General features: G+C 53.7%; 4 protein-coding genes across 6 annotated transcripts in view; 3 read left to right on the top strand and 1 right to left on the bottom strand.

Annotated features, from left to right (window-relative positions):
- The window catches only part of FLNC (filamin C), a 28207-nt gene extending 24333 nt beyond the window's left edge, over positions 1–3874 (top strand). For 2 of the 3 annotated variants that reach the window (XM_003789752.2, XM_003789753.2), the window contains 5 exons: positions 775–907; positions 1004–1180; positions 1346–1564; positions 2631–2840; positions 2980–3874. In XM_003789752.2, the coding sequence (XP_003789800.1) occupies positions 775–907; positions 1004–1180; positions 1346–1564; positions 2631–2840; positions 2980–3167 (927 nt within the window). In that variant the 3' untranslated portion in view covers positions 3168–3874. The remainder of the gene's footprint in view (positions 1–774; positions 908–1003; positions 1181–1345; positions 1565–2630; positions 2841–2979) is intronic. The other variant, XM_012805162.2, reaches the window with a different exon arrangement.
- A 2450-nt stretch (positions 3875–6324) lies between these two features.
- On the top strand, positions 6325–9272 carry ATP6V1F (ATPase H+ transporting V1 subunit F). Its single transcript, XM_003789751.3, has 2 exons — positions 6325–6573; positions 8792–9272. The coding sequence occupies exons 1-2, from the start codon at positions 6416–6418 to the stop codon at positions 8991–8993; spliced, it is 360 nt and encodes a 119-aa protein (XP_003789799.1). The 5' UTR covers positions 6325–6415; the 3' UTR covers positions 8994–9272.
- A 108-nt stretch (positions 9273–9380) lies between these two features.
- On the top strand, positions 9381–11969 carry LOC105886983. The gene is made up of 2 exons (XM_012805161.2): positions 9381–10237; positions 11794–11969. The coding sequence occupies exons 1-2, from the start codon at positions 9817–9819 to the stop codon at positions 11901–11903; spliced, it is 531 nt and encodes a 176-aa protein (XP_012660615.1). The 5' UTR covers positions 9381–9816; the 3' UTR covers positions 11904–11969.
- Positions 11970–19163: 7194 nt separating this feature from the next.
- KCP (kielin/chordin-like protein) overlaps positions 19164–25369 on the bottom strand; it is a 25714-nt gene continuing 19508 nt past the window's right edge. The window contains exons 28-36 of the mRNA XM_003789810.2: positions 24403–24482; positions 24077–24176; positions 22863–23005; positions 22386–22558; positions 22172–22283; positions 21976–22077; positions 21069–21233; positions 19763–20069; positions 19164–19596 (exon numbers count right to left, since the gene is read on the bottom strand). Of these exons, the coding sequence (XP_003789858.1) occupies positions 19340–19596; positions 19763–20069; positions 21069–21233; positions 21976–22077; positions 22172–22283; positions 22386–22558; positions 22863–23005; positions 24077–24176; positions 24403–24482 (1439 nt within the window). The 3' untranslated portion in view covers positions 19164–19339. The remainder of the gene's footprint in view (positions 19597–19762; positions 20070–21068; positions 21234–21975; positions 22078–22171; positions 22284–22385; positions 22559–22862; positions 23006–24076; positions 24177–24402; positions 24483–25369) is intronic.

The following is a 25369-nucleotide window of genomic DNA, read 5'->3' as shown; positions in this document are numbered from 1 at the left end:
TAAGCTGCTATGCAGAGAGGACCAGAGGGCTTGTCTGTTAATGAACGCACATGGTTCAGACTGGAGCTGTCCCCTCTGAGCCCTGAGGCCTGCCCACCTGCCTTCCTGATTTCCAGAGAGATGGTGTCTTCCCTTCTTTCTCATAGGGAACACGGGCATGGCAGGCTCTCAGGAAATCCCATGATACATCCAAACCAAGGGATAAATGTTTTGGGGGATGCACAGTAAAGGAGCCTGCTATGGAAGGGGCACAAAGCTAGCCTTGTCCCAGACCCTTTGCCCAACCTTTCCGGCTGCTCCAAAGAATGGTCACATAGTCCCTAGAGAGCAGGTGTGGATCTCCTCCTCTACTTCAAGACCAGGCGCACCTTCCCCTCCCTCAGAGCCCTCACTCTGGTCCTCTACATTGGCCTGCCTCCTCCAAGAAGCCCTCCCAAGCCAGCTCCCCACCCCCAATGCACCTTTCCACGTGGGAGCGCCTATGGCCCACACAGCCCTTTCAGGCACTGGCCCTCCCCCATCAGCCAGCTTTACACAGGGTTGTAAAAGCAGGGCAAGAGGCATCATCTCGCATTCATTACACACATACCCAGCACAGCACATGGACACAGTGGTCTCAGATCAGTTTCTGGCTCCTCTCTGCCCAGGCTGTGCTGGGGATAGAGCAGTGGGAGCCTTTGGGCTGGGCTTACTGTGAGAACAGCATGGTGCCCCACAAAGACCACTGCAGACTTGGCCCTCCCAGGAGTCTGAGCATCTCAATGGCCTTTGCAGGAGACAGGGCTCAAGGTGAACCAGCCAGCGTCCTTTGCGGTGCAGCTGAATGGGGCACGGGGTGTGATCGATGCCAGGGTGCACACACCCTCGGGAGCTGTGGAAGAATGCTACGTCTCTGAGCTGGACAGTGGTGAGCTGGCCCTGCCTGCCAACCCTCTGCCATGCCAGGACCTTCTGGAAGGGGAGGGGAAAGATGGAGGCTTACCCCTCAACCATCTTCCTACAGACAAGCATACTATCCGCTTCATCCCCCATGAGAATGGTGTCCACTCCATCGATGTTAAGTTCAACGGTGCCCATATCCCTGGAAGTCCATTCAAGATCCGTGTTGGGGAGCAGAGCCAGGCTGGGGACCCAGGCTTGGTGTCAGCCTATGGTCCTGGGCTTGAGGGAGGCACTACAGGTGAGTGTCCCTGGGGCTGGGGAGCTGGGGGCGGTTCAGCCACTAGTCCAAGAATTGCCTTGCCTCAGAGTCCTGGCTGAGGCTACCTGGGGGAGCCAGGGGCCTAGTCTTGCTCTGGGCTACTCGCCTTTGCTGCCTATAGCCTTACTACCTCTGCTCCCCCAGGTGTGTCATCAGAGTTCATCGTGAACACCCTGAATGCAGGCTCAGGGGCCTTGTCTGTCACCATCGACGGGCCCTCCAAAGTGCAGCTGGACTGTCGGGAGTGTCCTGAGGGCCATGTGGTCACTTACACTCCCATGGCCCCTGGCAACTACCTCATTGCCATCAAGTATGGTGGCCCCCAGCACATCGTGGGCAGCCCCTTCAAGGCCAAGGTCACAGGTGAGTGCCAGATATGAAGAGTCAGATCAGCCTGAAGCCTGGCCCAGCCTGAATGGCTCTAGTAGTGACTCCTATCTGGCTCATAGTCTGTCCTCAAACATCCTGGTCAAGTTGCAAGGAATAGAGCAGGCCTGGCCTTCTGCAGCACCCATCCTCTGGAGTCCTGCATGACCATTTTTTTATTTTTTGAGATAGAGTCTCACTCTGTCACCCTGAGTAGGGTGCCATGGTGTCATAGCTCACAGCAATCTTAAACACCAGGGCTTATGTGATCCTCCTGCCTCAGCCTCCCAAGTAGCTAGGACTACAGGTACCCACCACGATGCCTGGCTAGTTTTTCTATTTTAGTAGAGACGGGGTCTCACTCTTGCTCAGGCTGGTCTTCTGACCCTCCTCAGCCTCCCAAGAGTGCTGGGATTATAGGCATAAGCCACCACACTCAGCCATGTGTGATAGTTTTAAAAATCCAGTCTTTCTACTCAGAAGGCTGGGTCAAGAGGATGGCTTGAGCCCAGGAGTTTTAGGTTGCTGTTAGGTAGGCTGATGCCATGCCACTCTAGCCTGGGGTAATAGAGCAAGACTCTATCTCAGAAAATATAAAAAATCCAGTCCTTCCTCTGCAGCGTGGTTCCCCACTAGAGTCAGCTCATCCTGCAGGGGCTCCCAAGCTTTAGCTACACTTCTCTCCCTCTGGGCCCCCCACAATTCTCACTTCCAAGAATAAATATTCATCAGAATATATGCTTAGCAAGCTCCCCTTCTTGACACTGAGGGAAGGATGAGTTGGATGTGTGTTCGTTCCTAAGCAAGACCCTTACCCTGTGAGTTAGCTGAGCTCCCAAAGCCTGCAAGGATGAGGGATGGAGCCTCAGGCCCTAAGACCTGGGGCCAAGCAGGGACTGGAGCTGGCAGCCAGGCCTGGCTGTGAATGGGCTGTGCTCCCAGGGTGCAGTGAGTGCTCAGGTAGAGAGTCTAGCAGGGTGACAATGCCAGCTGAGGGCCCACTGCAGGGGAAGGGCAGGAAGCCCATCTGACCCTGCTCATGGCCACCCCATCTGCCCCTCAGGTCCCCGGTTGTCTGGAGGCCACAGCCTTCATGAAACATCCACGGTTTTGGTGGAGACTGTGACCAAGTCGTCTTCAAGCCGGGGCTCCAGCTACAGTTCCATCCCCAAGTTTTCCTCAGATGCCAGCAAGGTGGTGACACGGGGCCCTGGACTGTCCCAGGCTTTTGTGGGCCAGAAGAACTCCTTCACCGTGGACTGCAGCAAAGCAGGCAGGCTAGAGGGGAGGGGAGGGCCCTGAACCAGGGTGGGCTCGTCTGTGGGGATGGGGTGGGTGGGAGTAAGAAGGCATCGGGGAGCAGGGTGTGGGCCAGCCCTATAGTGACTGAGTCCCTCTACCTCCCTGTCCAGGCACCAACATGATGATGGTGGGCGTGCATGGACCCAAGACCCCATGTGAGGAGGTATACGTGAAGCACATGGGGAACCGGGTGTACAACGTCACCTACACAGTCAAGGAGAAAGGGGACTACATCCTCATCGTCAAGTGGGGCGACGAAAGTGTCCCTGGAAGCCCCTTCAAAGTCAATGTGCCCTGAATCCCAGAAGTGCCTCCCCCAGCCTCGGTCCCCACCTCTGGCCAAACTCACACACACGCAAATGTGCCACACCCAGATGTACACGCACAAAATCAGACACTATAAACACTTGCCTTGGGGGTGATAGGAATGGCACAGACTCCCTTCCCAACCATGCCCTCAGAGGCTGGAGGGCCTTGTCTGTCTCAGGGCAATATCCTTCTCCTGGAATGTGATATGAGGGCAGATTGGGCAGTTCAGGGGTTGGATGGGGGCCTGGAGGCCAGGGAAGCCCTGAGTTTTCAATTGGGCCTGAGCCCAGCGGGAGAGCATTGTGCTGGGGTATCTGGGAGAGAGAAGTTTCCCTCAAACTGTACTGCTGGCCATTTGTCTACGCCTGAAGACTTTGTCTGGCCCCAGAGTGTTAAAGACTTTTAAAGGAAAGCACAATCTGAGAAGAAAACAGACCCTGAGCATTTGGCAGTGGAGTGGCCTGTGGACTGGCCTGAGCAGTGGATACTCTGCCCAAGCCAGGCTTTCTGGGGGACTAATTTCTCTCATTATTATTATTTTTTTTTTTTTTTACGATTGCACAGCTCTGCCCCATGGGGGCCCTTTTTTACACACTGCAAGGCCCAGCTTTCTGGGGGGACTTTTGCACATGTCATGTGGCTCAGCTGAGAGCTGCTTAGGTGGAAAACTCCAAATAAAGTGCGGCCTGTCGCAGAGACTTGGCTGTCTCTTGTCAGTGTGTTCTCTTTGGCTGGCTGCCTTCTGGCCCCTTAGCAATAAATGAGACCCTGGGGAGGCAGAGGCCAGATGACTGTCCCCTGGAGGACTGGCCCAGGCTTAGGGGATGGGCCTGGGTCAGAGGTGGGGTCTGGGATGTTGACAGAGGGTTTGAAAGAGCCAGGGTCAGGAGCTCAGGGATTGGTCCTCAGCAAAGGGAGGTTGGTAGATGGTGAAGAGGCAGACACCATGTTTTGCAAGACTGCCCTAGGACAGTAGGGGGCCAGTTTCAGTTCAGCCTGACCTCAAGAATGTTTTTCAAATTAAGATCTTAAAACAGCTCTGATTCTGGCTGGGCACCAGCCCACTGTAGTGCACCAAGGGTGGCCGGTATGAATCGGGCCCAGGCCTGCTTAACAAAAAAACCCCAAAAAACAAAAATAAAAAACCCAGCTCTGATTGAAACAAGAATGTTTCTCAACCAACAGGCAGGCAAAACCACCTGCAAATCCAGGAACCTTCCCTCCAGCCAGTTCCTGGGCCACTTTGGACTGTTCCATCCCCACTTCCAGCACAGACCTTGCTCAGGGCCTCTCCCAACCTCTTAACTAGTCTTCCTGGCCCTGGCAACCTCCTCCATTCCACTCTCAGTCCTGGAGTGGAATAGCTAGAAGGGGTCATGTTACAGCAACTCTGCCCTCTCCAGTTAGGCCCTCTATATCTTCCTCCCATTCCAGGCTAAAGTCTCCTCTCCTTTAGGAAGTCTCTAAGGCCCCAGGTTCATATGATAGATGCCATCCTCCCTCCCCCTGACTCCATGAGATTCAGGCAGCAACCACACTCCACTCCCTATGGAGACCTCCTGCTCCAACCGCTCTTCACCACCTCTAGTGTCCTAAACACCCAAGCTGCAGTTTGGACCTTTCCCCTGAAACACTCCTGCCTCTCTACCTCCATCTTCCCAGCCAATGAGAAGCTTTCCTGGACCCCTCCCTATCCCTCTTGGACTAGTGCTCCCAGTTCCCATACCGCCCCACTGCATCTTTGGCTACATTTACTACCCTGATCTGTGACCCCACAAAACTGAATTCCCTGATCTTTGGGAGTCTAATATAGGTCTGAATGAATAACTGAATGAGCAACTGACTAGCCAGAGCAGGGCAATAATAATAATAATAATAAAATAAGAGCAGAAGCAGAAGCATTTCATTCAACTAATCTGGGCAACCCCTGGGCACTTAGCACATACTAGTGGGGTCTGCCAGAGAAGACCCAAAACATGTGGCCCCATCCTAATTCCCACCCTCCCCACACCACAACAGCCTATTCACCTCCTCACTTCTCCCTCCCCCCTTATCACCCCTCATCACTCTCTGCCCTCTCTTCCCCTTGTGCCCATATGATTTGAAAGGAATGAGAAAGGAGTGGCCCTTTCTCCTTCAACTTGTTCACCTCACAGAAAGAGGGAACATTACTCCCATTCATCTGCTGCACAGACTGGAAACCTGAAAATCTCCTGGGTCTCTCTCTACTTTGTTCCCCAAGCACATCCAACCAAAAGTCAGTTTTGTCCATTCTAGCTCTAAATATCTGTCCACTCCACCTACTTCTCCACATTCCCCATTACACTACCTGCCTTCTGGCCACCATTTCTTACCACAGTAACACCCCATTTGGTTTCTCCTTCGTTCTTGCCTCTGCACCTAACATAGTCACAGTGACAACTCTACAACATAAATCTGAGCACTCTCTTGCTTGAAATCTTTCAGTGGCTTCAGAATAACTTTGTCCTCAGGGTAACTTCCAGATTCAATAGCTTTTCTTAAGAGTCCATATGCCCTCTAGTCAGGAAGTCTTTGCATAAGCTGTTCTCTGTCCCTTGTCCTGTCTTGATCTCCTTCATCCTGCTTGTTCTTCCACTCTCAGCTTAGATGCCATGCAACCTTTTCAAGGAAGTGTTCTTTGAGCACCCCTATCCCCATGGGTTAGTTATCACTCACCTGTGCTTCATTTTAGCAATAAACACATAGCTTTGTAATTGCCTGTTCGCTAGACACTACCTCACTAGCCAGTGTCATTTTTATTATTATTATTAATTGAACACTTATTGAGTAATTAACGATGTGTCATAGTTATATAAGTATACAACACAGCCCCAGATCCTGCCTTTGAGAGCAAGAACTGCGTCTTTTCTTCCCTGGGTCCTCGCCGTCTAACACTGCTAGGCTCAAAACACATGTTGAACGAATGAACCAACGAAATGAACTCCTCATTGAAGGAAAGAATGAACCGATGGACGTCTGGGAGAAGCTGTAAGGCCGCACAGCCTTCTGGGAGTCGTAGTCTCCTGGTTCGACTCTCTCTTTATGGCGCAGGCGTATCAGATTAAGACCGCCTTCCTATTAATGCGCATGTCCCGGAAGGCGGGTTGGGAGAACTGCGCATGCCTTAAGGGTGGGGCGAGAACGTTCTGGCGCCGCGACGCCGGGCGGAGATTCGGTGACTTGGGGCTTCGGGTTGAGCTCTACCTGGCTGCAGGAATGGCGGGGAGGGGGAAGCTAATCGCGGTGATCGGAGACGAGGACACGGTAACTGGTTTCCTACTGGGCGGCATAGGGGAACTTAACAAGAACCGTCATCCTAATTTCCTGGTGGTGGAGAAGGATACAACTATAAATGAGATCGAAGACACTTTCCGGTACAGTAGCCCGGGCGGATGGGCCCTTCTGCTGCCTGATGGACGCGCAGGGAGAGGGTGGAGATGTACCGGGGATCAAGGTGTCAGACGCGGACGGGAGGTTGGGCGCTGTCCTGGAAGTCTGCCCTTCTGGAGCAAAGGCCTCCGCACCCTAAGTTCCCTTTGGGGACTTGGTGGGACCAGGGTTACGTCAGGTTCACGAGCTCACCCTTCACATGATCATGTATCAGTAAAGAAGGGGAACAGCTCGGAATGGGCGCCACCGCTCAGCCCAACCTACCCCCTACCCATAGTTGGATGCCCAGAGTGCCTAGTCGCAGCTGTCGGCCAACCTCAGCGCCTCTTCAGGGGTTCCCTACGTAGAGCTCTTTTGCCAGTTGCCCCCTAAGGAAACCGCACACTTGATTAAAGCCAATCAGCTTGGGCTTTCTTGTGTTGTTTGAAGGCTCATAAACGTCATGTAACCTAGGGGTTTTTCCCACTTACAGGTGAGGAAACTAAAACTCAGAAAGGTTAAGACACATACCCCAAAGTCACAGCAGGCGGAAGAGATGGAGCAGGGCTTTGCACTTAATCCTAACCCTTTTTGCCTCTCGTAAAAACAAGTACTCTGCTTATGAAACACTCCTCATTTCCCTTTCATCTTCAGGCAAATACTGGACTGTATCTGGCCTTCTCCTAAGACCTTGCACTTCAGATCCCACCTTCTGCCCTGGGTCAAGGCTGATAGCTCCAAAGTGTGGGTGCAGCCATGCCAGTAATACAGGACTGTCTTGGTGACTGGAATTGAGTATACCAGCCTCCTGTTCTTTTCTTAGCCTCTTGGATTATACCATTCTCACCTGTTTCCCCCTAAACAGCCCAGCCCAGAGCCACCAGCTGAGACTAGTTCCTGCTGCCTGGGTTCTGTGATAGGTCCTGACCTGGGAGGCAGTTATCTGTTGATCTCTAAACTGACTGGTGAAGTGCCACCCGGTTGTCATGTGAGAAGGACAAATTTTGCTTCAAAAGTTTTACATTTTTTCAACCAAAGAGGATGTCAGAGGATCAAGTCTCGCCTACCCTAGTGCCTATCATGGGGTGGGTGCTTAGTAAATACACTGGAACTTAGTAAATACAGTGGAACCTCCATAGTTGACCACCTCCCTACATGAACCACCTCCTTAAGATGACCGAATTTTTATAGACCAGACATGCACCACATGTGCATGTCAGTACAGCAAAACTAATTCTTTATGTTGACCAGTTTCTTTCAGTCCTTTGGTGGTCAGCTTTCAGTGGTTCTACTGTAGTTTTTTATTTTTTCTTTTTTGCTATAGCACAGGCTGGACTGCAGTGGCTGTTTACAGGTGCAATTATAGCACACTATGGATGGCCTAGAACTCCTGGCTCAAGCAATCCTCCTGCCTCAGCCTCCCAAGTAACTCGACTACACCTGGCTCAGTAAATAGTTCTTAATAAATAATGACTGGGTGGGTAATCATAAGAAAGGAGAACTGCAGGGCCATATTCTGCCTGTATGGAAAATGTGGTTCCTTTATTACTGAATTTCCTCTCCCTAGCTTGTGTTCTGGGCTCATCTCAGACCCATCCCTCAGCCTCATCAGCATAGAGGCTTTCAATGATCTCATCAGCCCTGGTTTTTGGGATTTTTCATTTTTGTTAGAGACATGGTTCACCAGGCCCTTTTACCTACCTCATTGCCTTCCTCTACCACCCCTATAGCTAACCACTTCCTTTCTTCCTTCTCTTTTCGGTATTTTTTTTTTTGGCCGGGGTGGGTTTGAACCTGCCACCTCTGGTATATGGGGCCGGCACCCTTACTTCTTGAGCCACATGTGCTGCCCACTCTTTTTTGGTATTTCTTTATGCGGATACAAAGGAATACATATATTCTTAGCTTCTCCCTGTCCTTCAGTAAGGCAGCACATTGAATACCCTGCCACTGGTGATCTTCATTACCAGTTTACTTGGAAGCCTTCCAGGCAGGGGAGGTAGAAGCCAATCCAGGTCAACATGGCCCTTAGCTCTTGGACGAAGTCCATTCTGAATAGGATTGAGAGTTTAGCAGAGTAGCTTTTCCCCTTGTCCTCTGTGCACTCAAAGTCATGTTCATTCCTCTCTACATCCGAGCCTAAAAGCTCAGAGTGGACTTCTTAGGCAGGGGACACAGCAGCCCCAGAGCTGCCCTGTATTCCCTTCTTTTTTCTCCCCATAGGCAGTTTCTAAACCGAGATGACGTTGGCATCATCCTCATCAACCAGTACATCGCAGAGATGGTTCGGCATGCCCTGGATGCCCACCAGCGCTCCATTCCGGCAGTCCTGGAGATCCCATCCAAGGAGCACCCGTATGATGCCGCCAAGGACTCCATCCTGCGCAGAGCCAGGGGCATGTTCACTGCCGAAGACCTGCGCTAGGGGACTCCCACAGCTTTCAGCCTCTCCTTCATTTCCAGGTCTCTCCTAGACTTGGATCAGTCCTTCAAGTTTTAAGCCTCTAATTTCCAATTCCCTGCCCCTTTTCACCCTATTGAGAGGCTAGGAGAGGTACTTCTAGGTTGCTGGGACTCTGCCATTAAATCAAGGCTGGTTGGGGAACAGGAAGCCTGACCATCTTCTCTCTCCACTACCTCTTCCCTGTGCTGTTACACAGTGTCATTGTCAATGTTAAATTAAAGTAATATTCTTCCCTCCAAACTGAGGTTGAGTGCTGGAAAGGACACGTGTGGGGTAAGGGTATCAGGGGAGATTAGATTGCAAGGATGGGAAAGGTTCTAGTTAGAGTTAGAGAGGTGGACCAGGACTGTTGTGCCAGGGAACCATAACTCAGGGACTGGTTCTATGGATTAAAGAAGACCAGCTTTGCAGTGGAGGAATGGAGGAAGCTTGAGTCCAGCCCCAGAGCCCCCACCTCAATCTGCATTGGGCTGGGAGGAGCCCTGATCCAAGGGACAGAAGCAGAAAGCACAGAAAACCTGGGAGGTACTAGATCCAGCCTGGGTCTTGCAGGAGGAGGTTTGGAGGCCAGGTTCTTAGCCAGTGCATCCTGGCCCCAGGCTGCCTCAGGAAACAAGGCACATGAGGTCTGCTAAGGGCATTGCAAGTAGAACCCTGGCCCTGTGTGAGGCAAAGCTTGGTTGCCAGGTGACTGTCCCAGGGCAGCCACCCACTGTCTTAAGCACTTCGCTTACTGTGCTAAAGCCCTAGCTGCAGCCACTCAGTACTGCTCCTCCTCGCCACCATGTTGCGGCAGCTCAACATGGACACACAGCAGCAAAACTTTTGGAAGGAGGAATATCTGAGGGAGAAGATGTTGCGCTGTGAATGGAACCGCAAGTATGGGTCACTGGTGAAGGCCAAGCAGAAGGCTAAGGCTGCAGCCCGCCTGCCCCTCAAGCTGCCCACACTGTACCCCAAAACCCCACACTCACCTGCACCTGCCCCCCAAGCAGTCCCTTCCAAAGCCTCCAGTTCTGTCCCAGAGGTGCCTTTTCAGTCAGAAATGTACCCAGTCCTGCCTGCCACCCGGGCCCTGCTGTATGAAGGTATCTCCCACGACTTCCAGGGACGCTACAGCTACCTTAACACCCGGAAACTGGACATGCCAGAGACGCGCTACCTCTTCCCCATCACCACCAACTTCACATATGGCTGGCAGCTTGGTGAGCCCCAACCTCCTGGAAATTAGTCTCCTCACAAACAGAATGGGGCCCTAGACCATAAGGATAAGAACAAGGAAATGTCTGAGAGGAACAAGTTCCATGCAACTACAGAATGACATTGGGCAGGGAGTTTGGGTCATGCACTTTAGATTGTCAGGGCCTTTCTGAGCACCTGCAGGCTGAGAGCCAAATGACAAGGGGGAAGGCCTGGTTCTATTATTTCCCCCCGCCGGACAGCACCTGGGTTTTATTCAGTGCAGAGGAAGACAGTTGGTTTTAAGCAGACTTTAAGAGTGACACTGATTTACTTTTTAAAAACTCAGGCCTGTAGGCAATAGCTTTTTCAGGAGAGATTGTGAACTCTGGACAGGGAGGCTGGGCTGAAGGGTGTATGTAAAGAGGTCCATGTGGCTATGTTAGGCTTACAGTGTCAAAAGGTGGCTGTGTCTATAAGCCTGGCCCTCAGGAATAAGTCAGAGCTAAAGATCATACTCGGAGGTCAATAGAATATAGGTGCTATTTAAAGTGCTGAAATTGGGCCAGATAACCTGGGGAGATCAAGTTGTTGCAAAATGGCAGGAGGGGGAGGCAGAGGCAGGGAGGGCAGGTTCTGGAGGGAAGGCTGTCCATCTGGGCTCAGTGGAGAGGGCGAGGGGTTGGGCCGCAGAGTAATTAGAGGGGAAAAGCACAGGTGTGAGGAAGGGGCATGCTGCCAAATGGGCAGAGCTGCATGCCCCTTTACTATCTGTACTTGTAAATTTCCAGTTTACAAGTCCTCCAGCTGCTTGAGTGCCTGAAAAGGTGGATAGTTGGAGGGAAGGGATGGCTGGGTTGAGATTTTGACCCCAAAGTTCCCTCATTTCCCCAGCCAGCCCCAAGGGAGAAGTCATGGGGAGCAACTTTCTAACAAAAGTAGGAGGCAAGGCTTGGTGCCCCTGCACCGTAGCACAGTGGTGACGGCGCCAGCCCTGTGCACTGAGCCCAGCCTGGGTCAGCTAAACAACAATGACAACTGCAACAACAACGACAAAAAAAAAAAAAAATAGCCGAGTGTTGTGGTGGGCGCCTGTAGTCCCAGCTACTTGGGAGGCTGAGGCAAGAGAATCGCTTAGGTCTAAGAGTTTGAGGTTGCTGTGAGCTGTGATGTCACAGTACTCCACTTAGGGCAACATAGTGAGATTCTGTCTCCAAAAAGAAAAAAAAAAAAAAGTAGGAGGCAAGTCCCAGAAGGGGAGCAGAAGGTAGAAGGAAGCCCCATCTCTCCATAGTCTGTTGCTGTGACAAGCAGGGCCAGGTATTCCCCCACCCCCATTTAGAGGATCCTGAAGCTAGCAGTAACGGGTAGTGTCATTCTGCTGTCACTGCTGTATACAGGGATCCAGCCAACCTCCTACATTCTGTAGCCCTCACACCTCAGAAGCACTTTATTTCTTCCTACAAAGTGGCTACAACATGGGCAAAATCCTAAGGCTATGCAGACACACAGGGCTCTGTGCTCTATTCTCTGCGTGTCCCTTCCCCAGGAACCTATTCCTGGCCTCTGACATCTTTTTCAGGCCCCCCAGTGAAGCAAGAATTGGTCTCCTGCAAGATGTGCCGCATCGAGTCATTCTTCCGCAAGAATGGGGCCTTTGCACTGCTTGATCCTCGGGACCTGGCCCTCTGACCTTGCCCAGGTGGTGGGCTTGAGGGAGGGAAGGAGAAATAATAGTCTTCCTGGTGGGGCAAAGCTAATGTGTGTCTGTGTGTCTCTGCTCTCACAGGCCCTGTGGCCGCATTTTGGGCCTTTGAAACTACTGCTGACCCTCAGGTTGCCCTCTTGCTTTTTCCTTGACCTGACTCCTTTGAGGAGCCAGCAGTGACAGAAGGAAGGGCAAGAGTGCTACTCATCAGTCGTCGTTAGCTCCTTGGCACTAGGGGGCCACAGTAGCTCCTGAAAGTTCTGGGTGTTCCTGGGGAAAGAGTGGCCTGTCAGACCAGATGCAAGGGACAGGAGGGCCCCATACTACTGTCCACCTACCACCTCTCTCCCTACCGCCCCTCACCTGGCCCTGAGGGCCCACAGCCGCCGGGTCCTCTCCCAGTGCACTTGTTCCAGCTGTTCTTTCAGCGCGCGCTGCTGCCCGGCCGGGTCCTCCTGCCATGAAGAGCGCTGAGCGCCTCTCCAAGCCGGGCACCCGCCTCCCATGCTCCACCTGGGAGTTACTGCCCGCGCACCGCCCTCGCTTCGGAGGGACCCGGGCGGGGTCCTTGGGGCCCCACCGCCTTCTCCTGGGGGCCTTGCCTGTGGCCAGAGCTGGGCCAGGCTGGGCGGAAGGCACTGAGGGTGGCCCTGGCAGTGGCGGTTCCTGGCGATTCCGAGGCGCTCCAGGACCTGGGGAGGCTGCAGTCAGCATCTAGCCGCCCCTTGGCGCAGCAGGCAACCCGGCCTGGCCCCCGCCCCTGCCCATCATGGAGCGGGGACACACCCGGAGCCGCTGCTGCTCACGGTCCTGCCGCCGCCGCCGCCTGGCCGCGCGGTGCAGCTCCACCAGCTGCTGCAGAGCCTCCTGCTGCGCCGCGCTCACGCCCGAGGGCTCCAGCCACGCGGCCTTTGGGGCCTCGGGGCAACTCCTCTGCTCCTCGAGGGCACCAGGGAACCTTGCCTCTCTCCCACCTGCCGTCCTGTCCGGCCAGGGCCTCCCTTGGGCCCGGCAGCACGTGCGGGTGGCACACCAGCCCTGGGTACCCCGGGAGAGCCGCCGGGTGTGCCTGCTGCCCAGAGTCCCCAGGGCATAGTGCCTCGGGCACCATGGCGCTGGGGCCTGGGAGCTGAGGCCTGGCCAAGATCTCAGGCTCTGAAGTGCAGTCCACGCCTCCTCCCCAGCGGTCCCCGGCTTTGCCAAATCTGGTCTCTGGCCTTGGGTCTTGCCTGGCATCAGCCCTGTGCTCCTTCCCCCCGGGCCTACATTATTCCTTTCCCTAAGCTGCCGGATCTGTTTTCCTAGGGACCTGCGGAAGTCTTTTGGGTGGCCCAGGGAGCCGCCTTGCTTCAGAAGCTGTACTGACTCCTCTCCCTGAGCCCCCTCCCAGGCTTGTGGGATACTGCCTTCAGAAGACCAAGGATGTTCCCTTTCCTGACTCTGAGGCCTCTTCTTTCTCTGGCACTTGGGCCTATTTTCTCTTTGACGCCAAGGAACCCCTTTATTCTTACTCTGGGTTGCCTCCCAGCTCTGACCCTGGTATGTCTTCTCTCTCTGACACTGAGGAACTTCTTTGTCCTCACCTTGGGAGGCTTCCCTTCTCTGACCCTGAGGATCCTCCCCTTTCTGACTCTGAGGACTGTCCCTCCTCTGCAGTTTCTGAAGTTCTATTCCCTCATGACCCAGGCTTGAGCCCAGCCTCTGGGGAGCATCATGGAGTTCTGGTAGGCCATGGGCAGGCAGGTCAGAGGGTGCTGGGGCTCCCTGAGTGAGCTCTGTCTCCTGTGGACTCCTGGATGGCAATCGATGAGGCCTCTGGGTTGCAGGCTCTCTGTGGCTCTCCTCCTCCCTCTGGACCAGGTCCTGGGAAGGAAGAGCACGGTGAGCCCAGAGTTGAATCCCAATCAGGGCCACTTCTCCTGAGGAACCTGCAGACCCCAGTGGCTGACCCCTGCTGAATTCCTGAATTTGTTAAATCCTCCATGTGTGTTGTAGAGAGTTGGCCAGGGAAGGCAGCCCCACCTCACCCCAGCAGCCCCCTCCCAGACAGCCAACTCCTCCACCCCCAACCTGAGAGACCCCTTGCCAGGACCTTGGACTCTGAGCTTCTTAGCTCCCCAGAGCTCCTGCTGGTGGTGGAGTTCAGCTCTAGTAAGGAACCTGAGGGAGAAAGACAAGTATTGGGAGTCTCTGCTCATGTCCCAGCCCCTAACCTGAATGGAGGCAAGAAGCCTAGATAGTCCTCAGAGCATGGCTGGGGGTGCCCTAAGGCAGCTGTTTAAACTTAAAAGGTTGTCACAGTACATCATTCCACCTTTGTTTGCACAGCTGGCCACAAGCCTGCTTGTCAGGTGTGTCCACCAACAGCAGAGGCCATCTCCTGCATGCCACCAGCCAAGGCCAGACACTCCCACTTTGTCCCTGTGTGCCCATCAGGCTTTTTGTTTCTGACAGCAAAATCAAATGAAATTCAAGAAATGAAATTTTAGGCCAGTGTCTGGCCTAGAAACTGCAAGTCTTCGTAATTAACAAAAGAAATCTAAAAAGAGAGATGATATGTTGCTGCTCCCCTGCAGCTGCAGAGGAAGGAGTTGTTCGGCATCTATAAAACTACTTAAAAGAAACTGATTTCTTAAGGTCTGAAATCGAGAACTTGCACAAGAATATTTCATCTTGTTCTTTTGTGAAATATACAGGCATGTGAATATTCATTGCAGTGACCAAATGGGTAAGCTCTCCAAAAATAAATCAGATTTTCAAAGAGTTTTTTGAACAAAGGACTTTTTTAGGACTCCCGGGCCTTTAGAAATGATTGCCACGAACTGTGAAAACAACCTCCCCACACTAGCCTGTAATTCTGATCTATTGTCTTGCTAGAGAATGTATTTCTCTGGTAATAATGCTATAATTGATATCTCTGTCTTCTCAAGAGAGAAAATACTTGTAAAACTTTCTCTGTCAATCAGAAATTAATTATTGGCACTTTCCTCTTCTCTCATGTGCATGATGAAACAATCAAAAGCTTATGGCTTCTGTGTGACGCCATGACACTCTATCAAGGGCGATAAAGTAAGACTCTGTTTCTACAAAAAAATTTTAAAAGCTTATGGCTTCGCAAGGTTTATTATTTAATGCATTAAAAGTCTGTTTCATGTAAGGAACAGGCCCAAGGCTCACAGTATCCTACCCACTGTATTCAAATTGCCTATTATTACTCTCTCACCAGGCTGGGATCTGAAGACAGGGACCTAGTCTCTCTTGCTCTCTATGTATCCCCAGATTCTGGCTCAAGAGTGGTAATAGGTGGCATGGAGTTGCTATTCTGTTCTCTCCCTGGGCTGTCAGTGATGGCCATTCCTGGGATCTCTTTCCTGAGCTCCAGTTTAATGCCATATCCTGCTGGACATAGTACCAGAGACAGCTGGGACCAACTAGTTTGAAATGGCACATAAAACAAAACCTGCTTGCCATCTCCAAGTGTCCCAGGAACTCAATCAAAAAGTGTGAGATGAAGAATGACTTAAGATCTGAGGTCATTGGCCCAGAGGTGGGGACTTCCTGCCTCCTCACAGTGCAATCTGGCTACCCCAGCCCCAGGGGTGCCCTGCTGTCCTGGCTACCTGTCCCGTTCTATCAACCAACATACCATATGTGGGTGCTGCAGGCCTGTCAGGACTTTCTACCCTTCTGTCCACATTAATCTCAGCTTCACCCAGATCTGGGGCTGATGATGGGTCTATCACCTGCCCCCTGCAGGAATTCAAGGGCTGTCTCAGCTGCACCTGTAAGGGCCCAGGAAAAGGCACTCACCTGCCAGTCTCCCTAGCACCCCAGCCTGCTGAGCCTTGTCTACCCCAGTACCCAAACTGAGTTCCAGGTGGCTACCTCCAGTCCCTGCCCCCACCACTGGATCCCAGGAGCTGGAATTCAGCAACCATGGGTGCAACTGAGCAGGAGCTCAGGAAAAGCAGGAGCACAAGAAGGGGGCACCAGGCAGGACAGGGGAGGCGATGGGGAAAGGCCCCAGCTCTTGGCTACTTTATGTGGCCACCCTGATTCCCTGTGAGAAAGACTCACCCCTCTGTGAGCTCATGATTCTAATTCAGAGAGTCCTCAGCCGGGTGCGTAGATTGCAGCCTGGAACTCTGGAAGGGTTGGGGATGCCCTAGTCCATAGGGCACCTCACCCTGGGTGGTCACAGCCTCTAAGAAGCCCCCTTGTGAGGCAGGCCACCTGGTTTGCATGCCCTCATGTGACTCCCTTCCTTCTACATGAAGGATCTTAGAAACAGCCTTCAGATAAGACTGCAGTTTTGCCCAAGATGTTGGCTGGTCTCTGCCTTCATAGTCACCGTGAACAACCTCTCCTGCTACAGCTACAGCCTTGGCCCAGAGAAGACTACTAACCTGCTCAGATTCACTTGGGCAGCTGGTGGCTGAGCTGGGACTGAGACATGAATTCCCAGTTCTCAGTTTTGCTATGCTGGGCCCAGTTAGTGCACAGCGCCTCCCTCCCTAGACATTGGTGCCTCTCTGCCAGGCCACTTTCCTCCCATTCTGCAGCCACCTGAAAGGCTTCCAGATACCACCACACAGTTGATTTGACCAAGATAGTTGTTAACTGTGTGACGATGAGAATAGCCTGCCCAGAACTGGCATGCGCTGTGTCCAGCCCTTTACTGAGATGAGTTCACTGGTCCTCCCAGCAGTCCTTGGAGAAAAATCTAAAGAGTCCACATTTATAGATGAGGACAGGGAGGCTCATGGTCCACAGGAAGCATCAAAAGAGGCAGCTGACCCCAGACCCATCTGTCTCCAAGACCCCTGCTCCTTCTACCTGCCCTCACTGCTACAGGGGGCCCAGTATCCTAGGACCCTCTGCCCCCTGACCCCCCATTATGCCTCTGCTCACCCACTCACCAGCTGCTCCAAGTCCCCACCCCTGCTACTCCATGCACGCCAGGCTTGGCCCCACAGATTGCAAAACTGGGCCTGGGGAGGTCAGAAGAGGTGAAGTCCGGCCCCCGTCAGCAGCTCCAAGTCCCACAGAAGCTGCAGGAAGGTGGGGTGTCAGGGTACAAGGGGGCAGTCACCTGGCCTCTGCCCCAGACGCTGGCAAGCTCCCACCTGCTCCTGGGCCCGCTAGCTTCGCTCCATCTCCAGGAGCACAGTGGGCAGCTCCAGCCCTGGGGGGCAGCCTCTGGCCTCTTGCACCTAGGGGGGAAGGTGGAGTCAGGCCCCTACCTGTCCCTTTCCCTTCTCAGGCAGAGTTCCCCCCCTCCTCACCTGCTGAAGTGCAGCCCAGAGCACTGGCTGCATCAGGCTGGCAGGGTGCTGGAAAAGATGCTGGCAGAGAGCCAAAGCCTGCCTGGGGCTGCAAGGGAGCCCCAAGCCTCCAGGCATGGCTTCCTGCGCCATGGAAAGCCTGGAGGGAGATGGAGCACAGAGAGCCCCGGGCTGAGGGGGAAGAGCCCAGGGCTCTGATCTCAATAATGCAGGGCCTGACATCTGAGCCCGGGGCCTGGGCTGCAGCCAAGCCACAGAAGGACTCTGGCCTGACTCTAAGACTGGTCTTTTGGCCATGGGGGTGACAGTGTGGAGTGAGGAGTATGACCCTGACTGGCAGGTGTATGTGCTTGTATGCAATCCCCAGTGACTATCTGACATACGCTGTATGTACAGACACACACGTGACCTTTATAGCTGTGCTATATTGACACATATGGCCACAGCCACAGTGGCTACCCCCAGCTCAGTAAGTGCCAGAACACAAAATGCTTCAGACACATAGCACATAACCCTTCCTTGCAGTGACTTTGTGAAGCAGGTGCCATCATTGTACCATTTACACTTGAGAAGACTGGCAATGGTTCCCTTATCTGGAGATGGATAGATGTGACACCTTCTGGGAAAACATGGAGCCAAAGCCATTTGCACCAAGAGGCTCATGTGAACAGGAAGAGGTCAAGCCCTTAAGAACATTGCCTGAGTGCATGTCCATGCTGTCCACCTGCTGAGTACTGTCCATGGCTCATGTCTCTCCAAACATGAGACACGTGTTACCATGATCTTCATTTTACACATGAGAAAAGTTTGTGCAGTGAGGACAGGGACCAAGTACAGGAGATGGTCTTTATCTTTACTCCCCATGCTGTCATGAGCAGCTTTGTCCCTGCTTCCTGAGAGAAGGGAGCAAACTCTCCTCTCAGGGCCCTGAAAGAGAACTACCTCCGTGGAAGAGGCCTGGGCAAGCCAGGCGGATGACCGGTGCTCTGTGGCATCCTCTCCCTTAGCTCCCAGTTGGAATATCAGGGACTGGCAGTGAGAATGGAGTCCCCTGATCCCTGAAAGTCCTAAAATGCTAAGTCCCTAAAATGCCAAAGTCACATAGCTAGTCCCTGGCAAAGAGATCTCAAATTCTGGACCTTTTTCTATCTCAAAACCCATATTCTTGAGCATATCAGCCCCTTGTGATATCCTGTGCTGCCTCAGGACTGCCCACCAGCAAGAAAGCTTTCCCCACATGCAGCCCCTTGACCTTGGATTTTTTTCAGCCTTTATAAGAATTGAGTTATTTTTCTTATAAATTTTATTTTTAAAAACCATCCCATGTTTTCTCCCCTACGAGGAAGTCTTCATAAGCTATGTGAGCAGAAGTCTTCACAAGCTGTATGAGCTTCTACAGCTACCATGGCTGGGTGCGTGTGGTTGTGAGTGCAGGTGAGTGTGCACGCATGTGTTGCATGTCTCTCGGAGTTCTGAGGTGTGAGTGTGTGTATGTCTTTGTGTGTGCAATGCATGTGTCCACAATGCATCACAGTCTGTTGTCTCTGCTTCTCCCCATGCCAGGCATGAGTGCCTACATCACCAGCTCTAAGAGTGACCCAGAAGGCACCTGAGCACTTGGTGCCACCACACCAAGAGGAAAATGGAGGCCACGTGCAGACCAAGCCTGTGGATCCTCTCTGTGGATCCTCAGCTCCTGTGGGCTCCCATATGGGGGCCATGGCCATGCCTGCTACACAGAGTGAATACAGGGCTGGGACCAGGACACCTGGGTCCTCCATCTGCCTGCAGGGTTTCCCAGACAGCACCAGGGAGGAGCCAGTTGGGGTAGCCCAGGCATACAGGCACAGGAACCAGCAAGCTCCTCTGATTCTGGGGACACTAACTACTGCACTCCATGTTCCAAGCAGCCAAGCCTCTATCCCAGCACCAGGAGGAAACACACACACACAAGGAAGATTCTGGCAGGCCCAGAGTTTACTGCTTGTGGCTCAACATTGCTGAGGTGTTTGCAGGACATGGGCCCAGGTCGGGCACTCTCTCCACAGCCCTGACCAGGATGGGAGCTGCAAGCCAGGGAGAGACTTCTGGTCTGATGAGTCCTGGTCAGGTGTCATCCTGGCTCAGGGTGTCCCTCATGGCTCCCAGCTGGGTCTGGGCAGAGCACTGAGTGGCTTTTCCCCAGCAATCAGGACTGGGGGGCAGGCCTCAGGTGGGATACAGTGGGCCTCATGCTCCACCAGGCCTGCAGGGCACTGGCAGCCAGGAACACAGGGCCTCACGCAGTGGGCAGCCAGCTCTCCCAGAGGGACATGCTGGTTGAAGCAGGTGCGGGGACAGGGAGGGCCACATTCATCAAACACGAAGCCACGGTCCAGGGGACATCCCACAGCTGCAACAGAGTGGAAGGCAGGGTCACTAGGGCACCTAACACTGCTCCAGTTGCTGTGCTCAGCCCTTGGGGGACTCCCTATGCCCACCCTATCTAGACCCAAGCCCCCTGGCCTGCCCTTCCTCTCTGTGCAAACCCCTCTCCCAAACGGGCATCACCCCCTCACCACAGAGGGTGGGACCCCGCCATGCAGGTGTCACCCCTGCCTGGCGACAGTGACTGGCATAGGCTTCTAGGGCATCACAGAGGCAGGTGTCAGCTGAGGAGCCAGGGCCACAAGCACATAGGTCATACACGCAGGCAGCAAAGAAGGGCTCTGGTGGCACCACAGCATGGCAGCGACTGAACGGGGAAGACTTCAGCACCCCACACCGGGCATTGGCCTCACGTCTGACACGGTAACCTGCTGCTCGGCACGGATCTACCTCTCGGCCTGGGGAACAGGGCCGGCTGGGCCTTGTCTCCTCTGGGACCTAGGTGGGGAGAGCATCCCTGATGTGACTGTAGCAGCCCGTATAGCCTATGGCTAGGAGGAATGAGAGTTATAAGTAACACTAGTAGCTCAATAAAGGAACACCTTGGTGAAAAGGGCATGGGGAGGGATTTAGCTCTCATAACAAGCATGTGAGAGCTGGCGAGATGAGAGTATTAGTGAATTGGCAGTCTCTACACCTGTGGTGTTAAGAGCCACGGGATTGTGTCTTTAAGAGGCTGGAGGAGAGGGCAATCGGGAGCGCACACATTCTATCACGGACTGCTCACTCTGACTCTGTCGCTTCTGCCTGCAGAACACCAGCACGGCATCTCTCTGCTGAAGCTTACTAAGCTTTGCTAAAAACTGCTAAGATCTATCTTTCTAAGAAGACTGCTTTATGCCCTCAAAAACTATCTCTCTCTCTCTCTATCCCTTCTGCTAAAGTAGATAGCCCTCAGGCACCTAAAAGCAATTGTTCCTGAGCAAGGTAGCATAGCAGTCAGCATCCAGAATCTAGATAAGCCAGGGTGGAAGACCAACCAGCCCTGGGCCCCAACCAGTGACAACAGTGACAACACCCCGGCAGCTGAACTTTGTGTGCTATCTTCTTCAAAGCACTTCCCACCCAATAATTTTTTTTAGTCTCAAAAGTCTCATCACAAGAATAGCAAAGGAAGCACCATCTACTTTCTCCTTGTAACCATTTTACAGATGGATAGATCAAGACCCAGAGTAGGTAGATAAGTTGACCAAGGTTATATAGCCAGTGAGTGGCTATGCAGGATCTGGGGTTTCAGATAAGGAAGCCTCTTTCAACAGGCCACCTGCCTCTCTCAGCACCATAACAAGTAAAAAGCCCTCAAACCTCCCTGAAAGCCCAAAAGTCATCTTGTGTGACCTCCCCTCCCCTAATTCTCTTTCCATACCTGGGGGCTGCTCTGAAACTCATGCTCAGCTATACCTCCCACCCCTTAGCCCTGGTTCCTGGGCCACTCACCTGCCAACTATTCCCAAAGGCAGCCTCTGTGGGCAGGAGCAGCCCCTCAGGGCCCTGCAGATCATCCTGGGCAAAGCCATTGAAGTTCCCACAGAGCCCACAAGTCTGGCCCCGGTAGGAGCCGGGCACCCTCACTTCCACCTGGGATTGCCCATCCCACAGCACCTGTGCAGAGAAGCCTGGAGCTGGAGAGTGGGGAAAGACAGGAACCCCAAGAGCCCAGGGTCCATCATGGCCCCAAGATCTAAGTTAGCACACTCTGTGCTATGGAGGAGGGACAGGTGGAGGCTCCCCTTGGAAGGGACGCTGTTCAGACGAAGGCCAAGGTGGTACATGCTGTGCTGGCCCTGGACAAAGACAGATGACAGCTCCCTCCTGAGGGCCCCTTCTCCCATCAGCATCGCTCAACTGGGCTCCAGAAGAAACGCAGCCCACTTCCAGGGATTCACTTTCTTACAGACATTCAGGCTTTACAGAGGACTAAGTACAATTAAAGTCTGGATCAGCAATGTGGACAAGCCTTATTTTACGAATTTATAAGTTGCTTCTTGCAGAGGGCAGGGGGGAAAATTACTCTTCCTCATGAGAGTTGAAAGGAACCTCAGACACCACCTGGGAGACCTGAATTGACATCTCCCTCACCCCTACTTACCCTCCCCCATTCAACCAATGAGAAAACTGAAGCCCAGAAAAGGTTGGTAGAGGTCTAGGAGCCCCATTGTGTGGGGAGCTGAGCCAAGATTAGAAACTAGGCTCAGAATTTCTCTAGCTACTCCTCCCGCTCTTCACCCTCCACATTTCTGATCCCCACCTTGGGCATCCAGCAACACCCTTCCACTCCCACCCCACTCCCTCTATGGATACAGAAGCCTAAACAGAGTGGAGGTTCCCAGGTCTGCAGCTGCACCTGGAGCCCAGGCTGGGCATGCAGGATCACTGCACGTCCCTGCAGCTCCACGTACAGCAGTGGCTCCTGCAGGAAGGGCAAGGCCACCGGGCGACCGTCCACCTGGAGAAGAAGAGAGGCAGGAGGAGTGGCGACGTCCGGGTGGACGAGTGGACAGCGCAGGACCAACCTTTCCCAGCACCCTATCTCTGCTCACCGTGACCACTCTGCCCTGCAGCAGCTGTACCTTCACGTCTCCCAGAAGCACTGCCACCTCTTGGGTCCAGGACACACCTATACGGCCTCGGTTGTCGTTGATCACATGCACGCTGTGTGGGGGGTGGGGGTGCGGGAGTCCCAGGTGCCAGTGGTCAGCTGGGCCAGGTGAAGGGGTTAGGGAGGAGAGGGAAAAGCAGTAGGAGCACACGCACCTGAAGTCCCCGCTACGGCAGTCCTTGGCCAGCACGTAGCGGCAGCTGCCCTGGAAGTGCAGCAGGCGACCGTCGAAGGTGCGGTAATGCGGGTCTCCAAAGGCCATGCAGGAAGCGGGCCGGGGCAGGCAGCGGGGACAGCAGCTGCCGGGACTCAGGGCGGGGGCCTGGTCCTGGCCTCAGCCCCAGACACAGTCAGACACACCGTCCCTCCCCGAACTCCCTCCACCTGCCTCCCCTCCAGACCCTTCGCATTGGCCCGGACTCGGCTCCCAGGCTCCCCGCGAGCGGGCCCAGAGCACCACCTCATGGCCGCACCGGGAACAGCACTTGCCTCGGTCCCAATCACTCCCAGGTCGCAGCGAAGCCCAGCCTCCCTCTCACACGCCCGCCGGGTCTCACTTGACGGCGGTACCACACACACACACACACCCGTCCCCCGCCACCATCCTCACCGCCTTAGACCGCGGAACTCACGGGGCCACAGGAGAGCGGCTGGCAGCGCTGGCTCTGGCAGCGCACGGTGCCGGCCACGCAGGAGCAGCTGGTGCAGGCGTCCGCAGCCCAGCGCTCCCCAGAGGCCACTTCACGGCCCTGATGCACGCACGACTGGGTGGGGGCTGAGGGAACAGGAGAGAGGGAGGGTCAGATGCCCGTCCCACTCCAGGTCTGGCACACCCCTCCCCCATCGTCCTGGCCCCGAACCTTGGCATCGCTCACAGCAGCTGCCAGCCTGGGACACCTTTGCCCAGTCCTGGGGGCAGGAAAGGGCCTGGCACTCCTCCAGGTGGCATTCCACGTGGCCCCGCTGAGGACAAACATCACTGCTCTGGGATTTCCCGCCGGACCTGGGGCCCCTGGCCTCACAGTCCTGGGGGCCTTCTGGGAATGATCTGAAGCAACAGCCCTCTGTCCACCTGGCCCCACAAGAACACCCACTTTATGGTTCAAGTGGGGAGTGAAATGCAGCGTTAAGCTCCTTGGCCAGCAATGGGATGCCTCTGCCCCTCAAAGACCCCATATTTGCTGAAGAGTGTTGGCCAATCCTCCCTTTACCAGTCTATAAGGTCCTCCACCCTTCCACCCCCATCCGCAGCTCACACGGCAGGTGCAAGCAATGCAGGGGTTGCTGGGGTCCTGCCAGCTCTCTCCATCAGCCACTCTCCGGCCGTCAGCCTCCACCAAGCATTCTGAGGAGGGAGAAATGGGATAGGCCAACATTGTTCTAGCTGCAACCTCCCTCCCTGGAACCTACCCTGAGCTTCACAGTAGGGAAGCACCCATTCCATTCCACTAGCACCCTGATGGTGCTGATTTCCTCCACCAGCAGCCAGAGGACCTACTAGATGTTAGGCCTTGTGCCAGTGCTCAGGATGTCTGCAGAGTCCTAGAAACCTAGACAGCCAGAAGCTGGGACCACCCCCCACCCCATGCCCCACTAGTGTGCCTGGGGTCTGGTTGCCCCCTGACAAGCCTCTGGCCAGACTTTGAGAATCCAGCTATCACCCTTGCCTTCCGCTGCCTTGTGGGTCTCTTCTCCATTCCAACATACAGCCCCTCCTTTCTACCACAGAATGAAACCTGCATTCTGAGTGCCGACTCTGGCTACCCACATGGCCCACAAGTGCCTCCCCCTCCGATCTCCCTCCTGGGCTCCTCTCTGAGGATCTAGGCCACAGATGGGTACTTACCCTGGCATATGGGGCAGCAACTCCCCGGGGGAGTGTGGTGCTCCAGCAGGGGACAGCTGAGCTCAGGACAGGCCCGGTGAGTGCAGAGCCATGTTAGATCCTGCCCTCGTGTGAACACAATAGGTAGAGACCAGCAGCTCTCAAGAAGGTGGTGGAGGGATCAGGGCATGCTTGTAAGCAGGGTGTGGGCAGGATGTGATAGGACAAGTGGGCAAATGCTGGGGTGAATGGAGAGTCCTGGAGCTGCTACAGAAGAGCAGCAGCAGCCATGACCCACAGAGGAGGAAGAGGAGGGTTTTGAGAGTTCCCAAGACAGGAGGGCTCACCTGGCACTGGCAAGTGTAGCAGGGGTCTGGGGAGACGATCTCTGACCTCAGCAGGTCATCTGAGCAATTACTCAAAGCCTCTGTGAAAACAAGAATCCAGGATGGGGGATAGAAAGAGGACATGGGGTGGAATCAAAGCTGTCCCCACCTACTGTGTCCCCAGACTCCTTGGACCCAACACATGTCCGTATCTCCAGCACCTTGTCTCCAAGGAGGATAAATCTTGCCCTTCAGTTCAGCAAAGAAAGTTTAGACTTTGAAAAAAAACAAACAAACTTTGTTAGGCTATTAAGGTGAGGAGCCTGGACACAGACAAAGTGTGGCTTCTTCAGCCTGATATCACTAAGAACAGGCAGGCTGCCTGGCCTGCTTTCCCTTAGCCCTGATAAAACAGGGCTAAAACAGCACAAAGAAGCAGGTTCTAACCCCAGCTCCAGCACTCAGTCCCTGGAGCCAATTTGGGCAGATTAATCCAGCTCTCTAAGCCTTATTTTTCTTCACTTGTGAAAAGGGAATATTAACACTTACCTTAGTGGGTAACTGTAAGATTAAATGAGATACTGTTTATTAAGAGCACCAAGCATAGTGTATGACATGCATTAGGTGCTTAATAAATGTTAAAGTCTTCTTCACTTTCCCTGAAGCACTTCCTAGCAAGTGTTGATAAGAATAGCTCTCCCAGGGGTGGCGGTGATGGCTGCACAGCATTATGAATGTATTTGACACCACTGAACTGTATACTTTAAAAGGGTAAGATGGTAAATTTGTGTTAGGTATATTTTACCTTAATAAAAAAAATTGTTTAAGTAGGATGAGAGTGAGATTATAATCATAGAAAGCATATTTTTTATACGTGAGAACAGCGTTGACCTATGCTTCAAAGTTAGGTGACTATTTCAATGCTGGGTGACTTACTAGAAGCTGAAAAAACTGCCTCCACAACAAATGTGAAGTATTAAATACAGGA

This window comes from Otolemur garnettii, unplaced genomic scaffold (assembly GCF_000181295.1).
Source record: "Otolemur garnettii isolate 467f Iridium unplaced genomic scaffold, OtoGar3 scaffold00037, whole genome shotgun sequence".
Lineage (NCBI taxonomy): Eukaryota > Metazoa > Chordata > Mammalia > Primates > Galagidae > Otolemur > Otolemur garnettii.
The sequence above is the reverse complement of the archived record's forward strand: the minus strand, read 5'-3'. Positions and strand labels throughout refer to the sequence as shown.

Bases quoted from the DNA above. Each gene is read 5' to 3' on its own strand.
- ATP6V1F (XM_003789751.3), top strand. From the start codon at position 6,416: ATGGCGGGGAGGGGGAAGCTAATCGCGGTGATCGGAGACGAGGACACG. The intron at 6,574-8,791 runs GTACAGTAGCCC...TTCTCCCCATAG, and splicing joins GAGATCGAAGACACTTTCCG to GCAGTTTCTAAACCGAGATG.
- LOC105886983 (XM_012805161.2), top strand. From the start codon at position 9,817: ATGTTGCGGCAGCTCAACATGGACACACAGCAGCAAAACTTTTGGAAG. The intron at 10,238-11,793 runs GTGAGCCCCAAC...CATCTTTTTCAG, and splicing joins CACATATGGCTGGCAGCTTG to GCCCCCCAGTGAAGCAAGAA.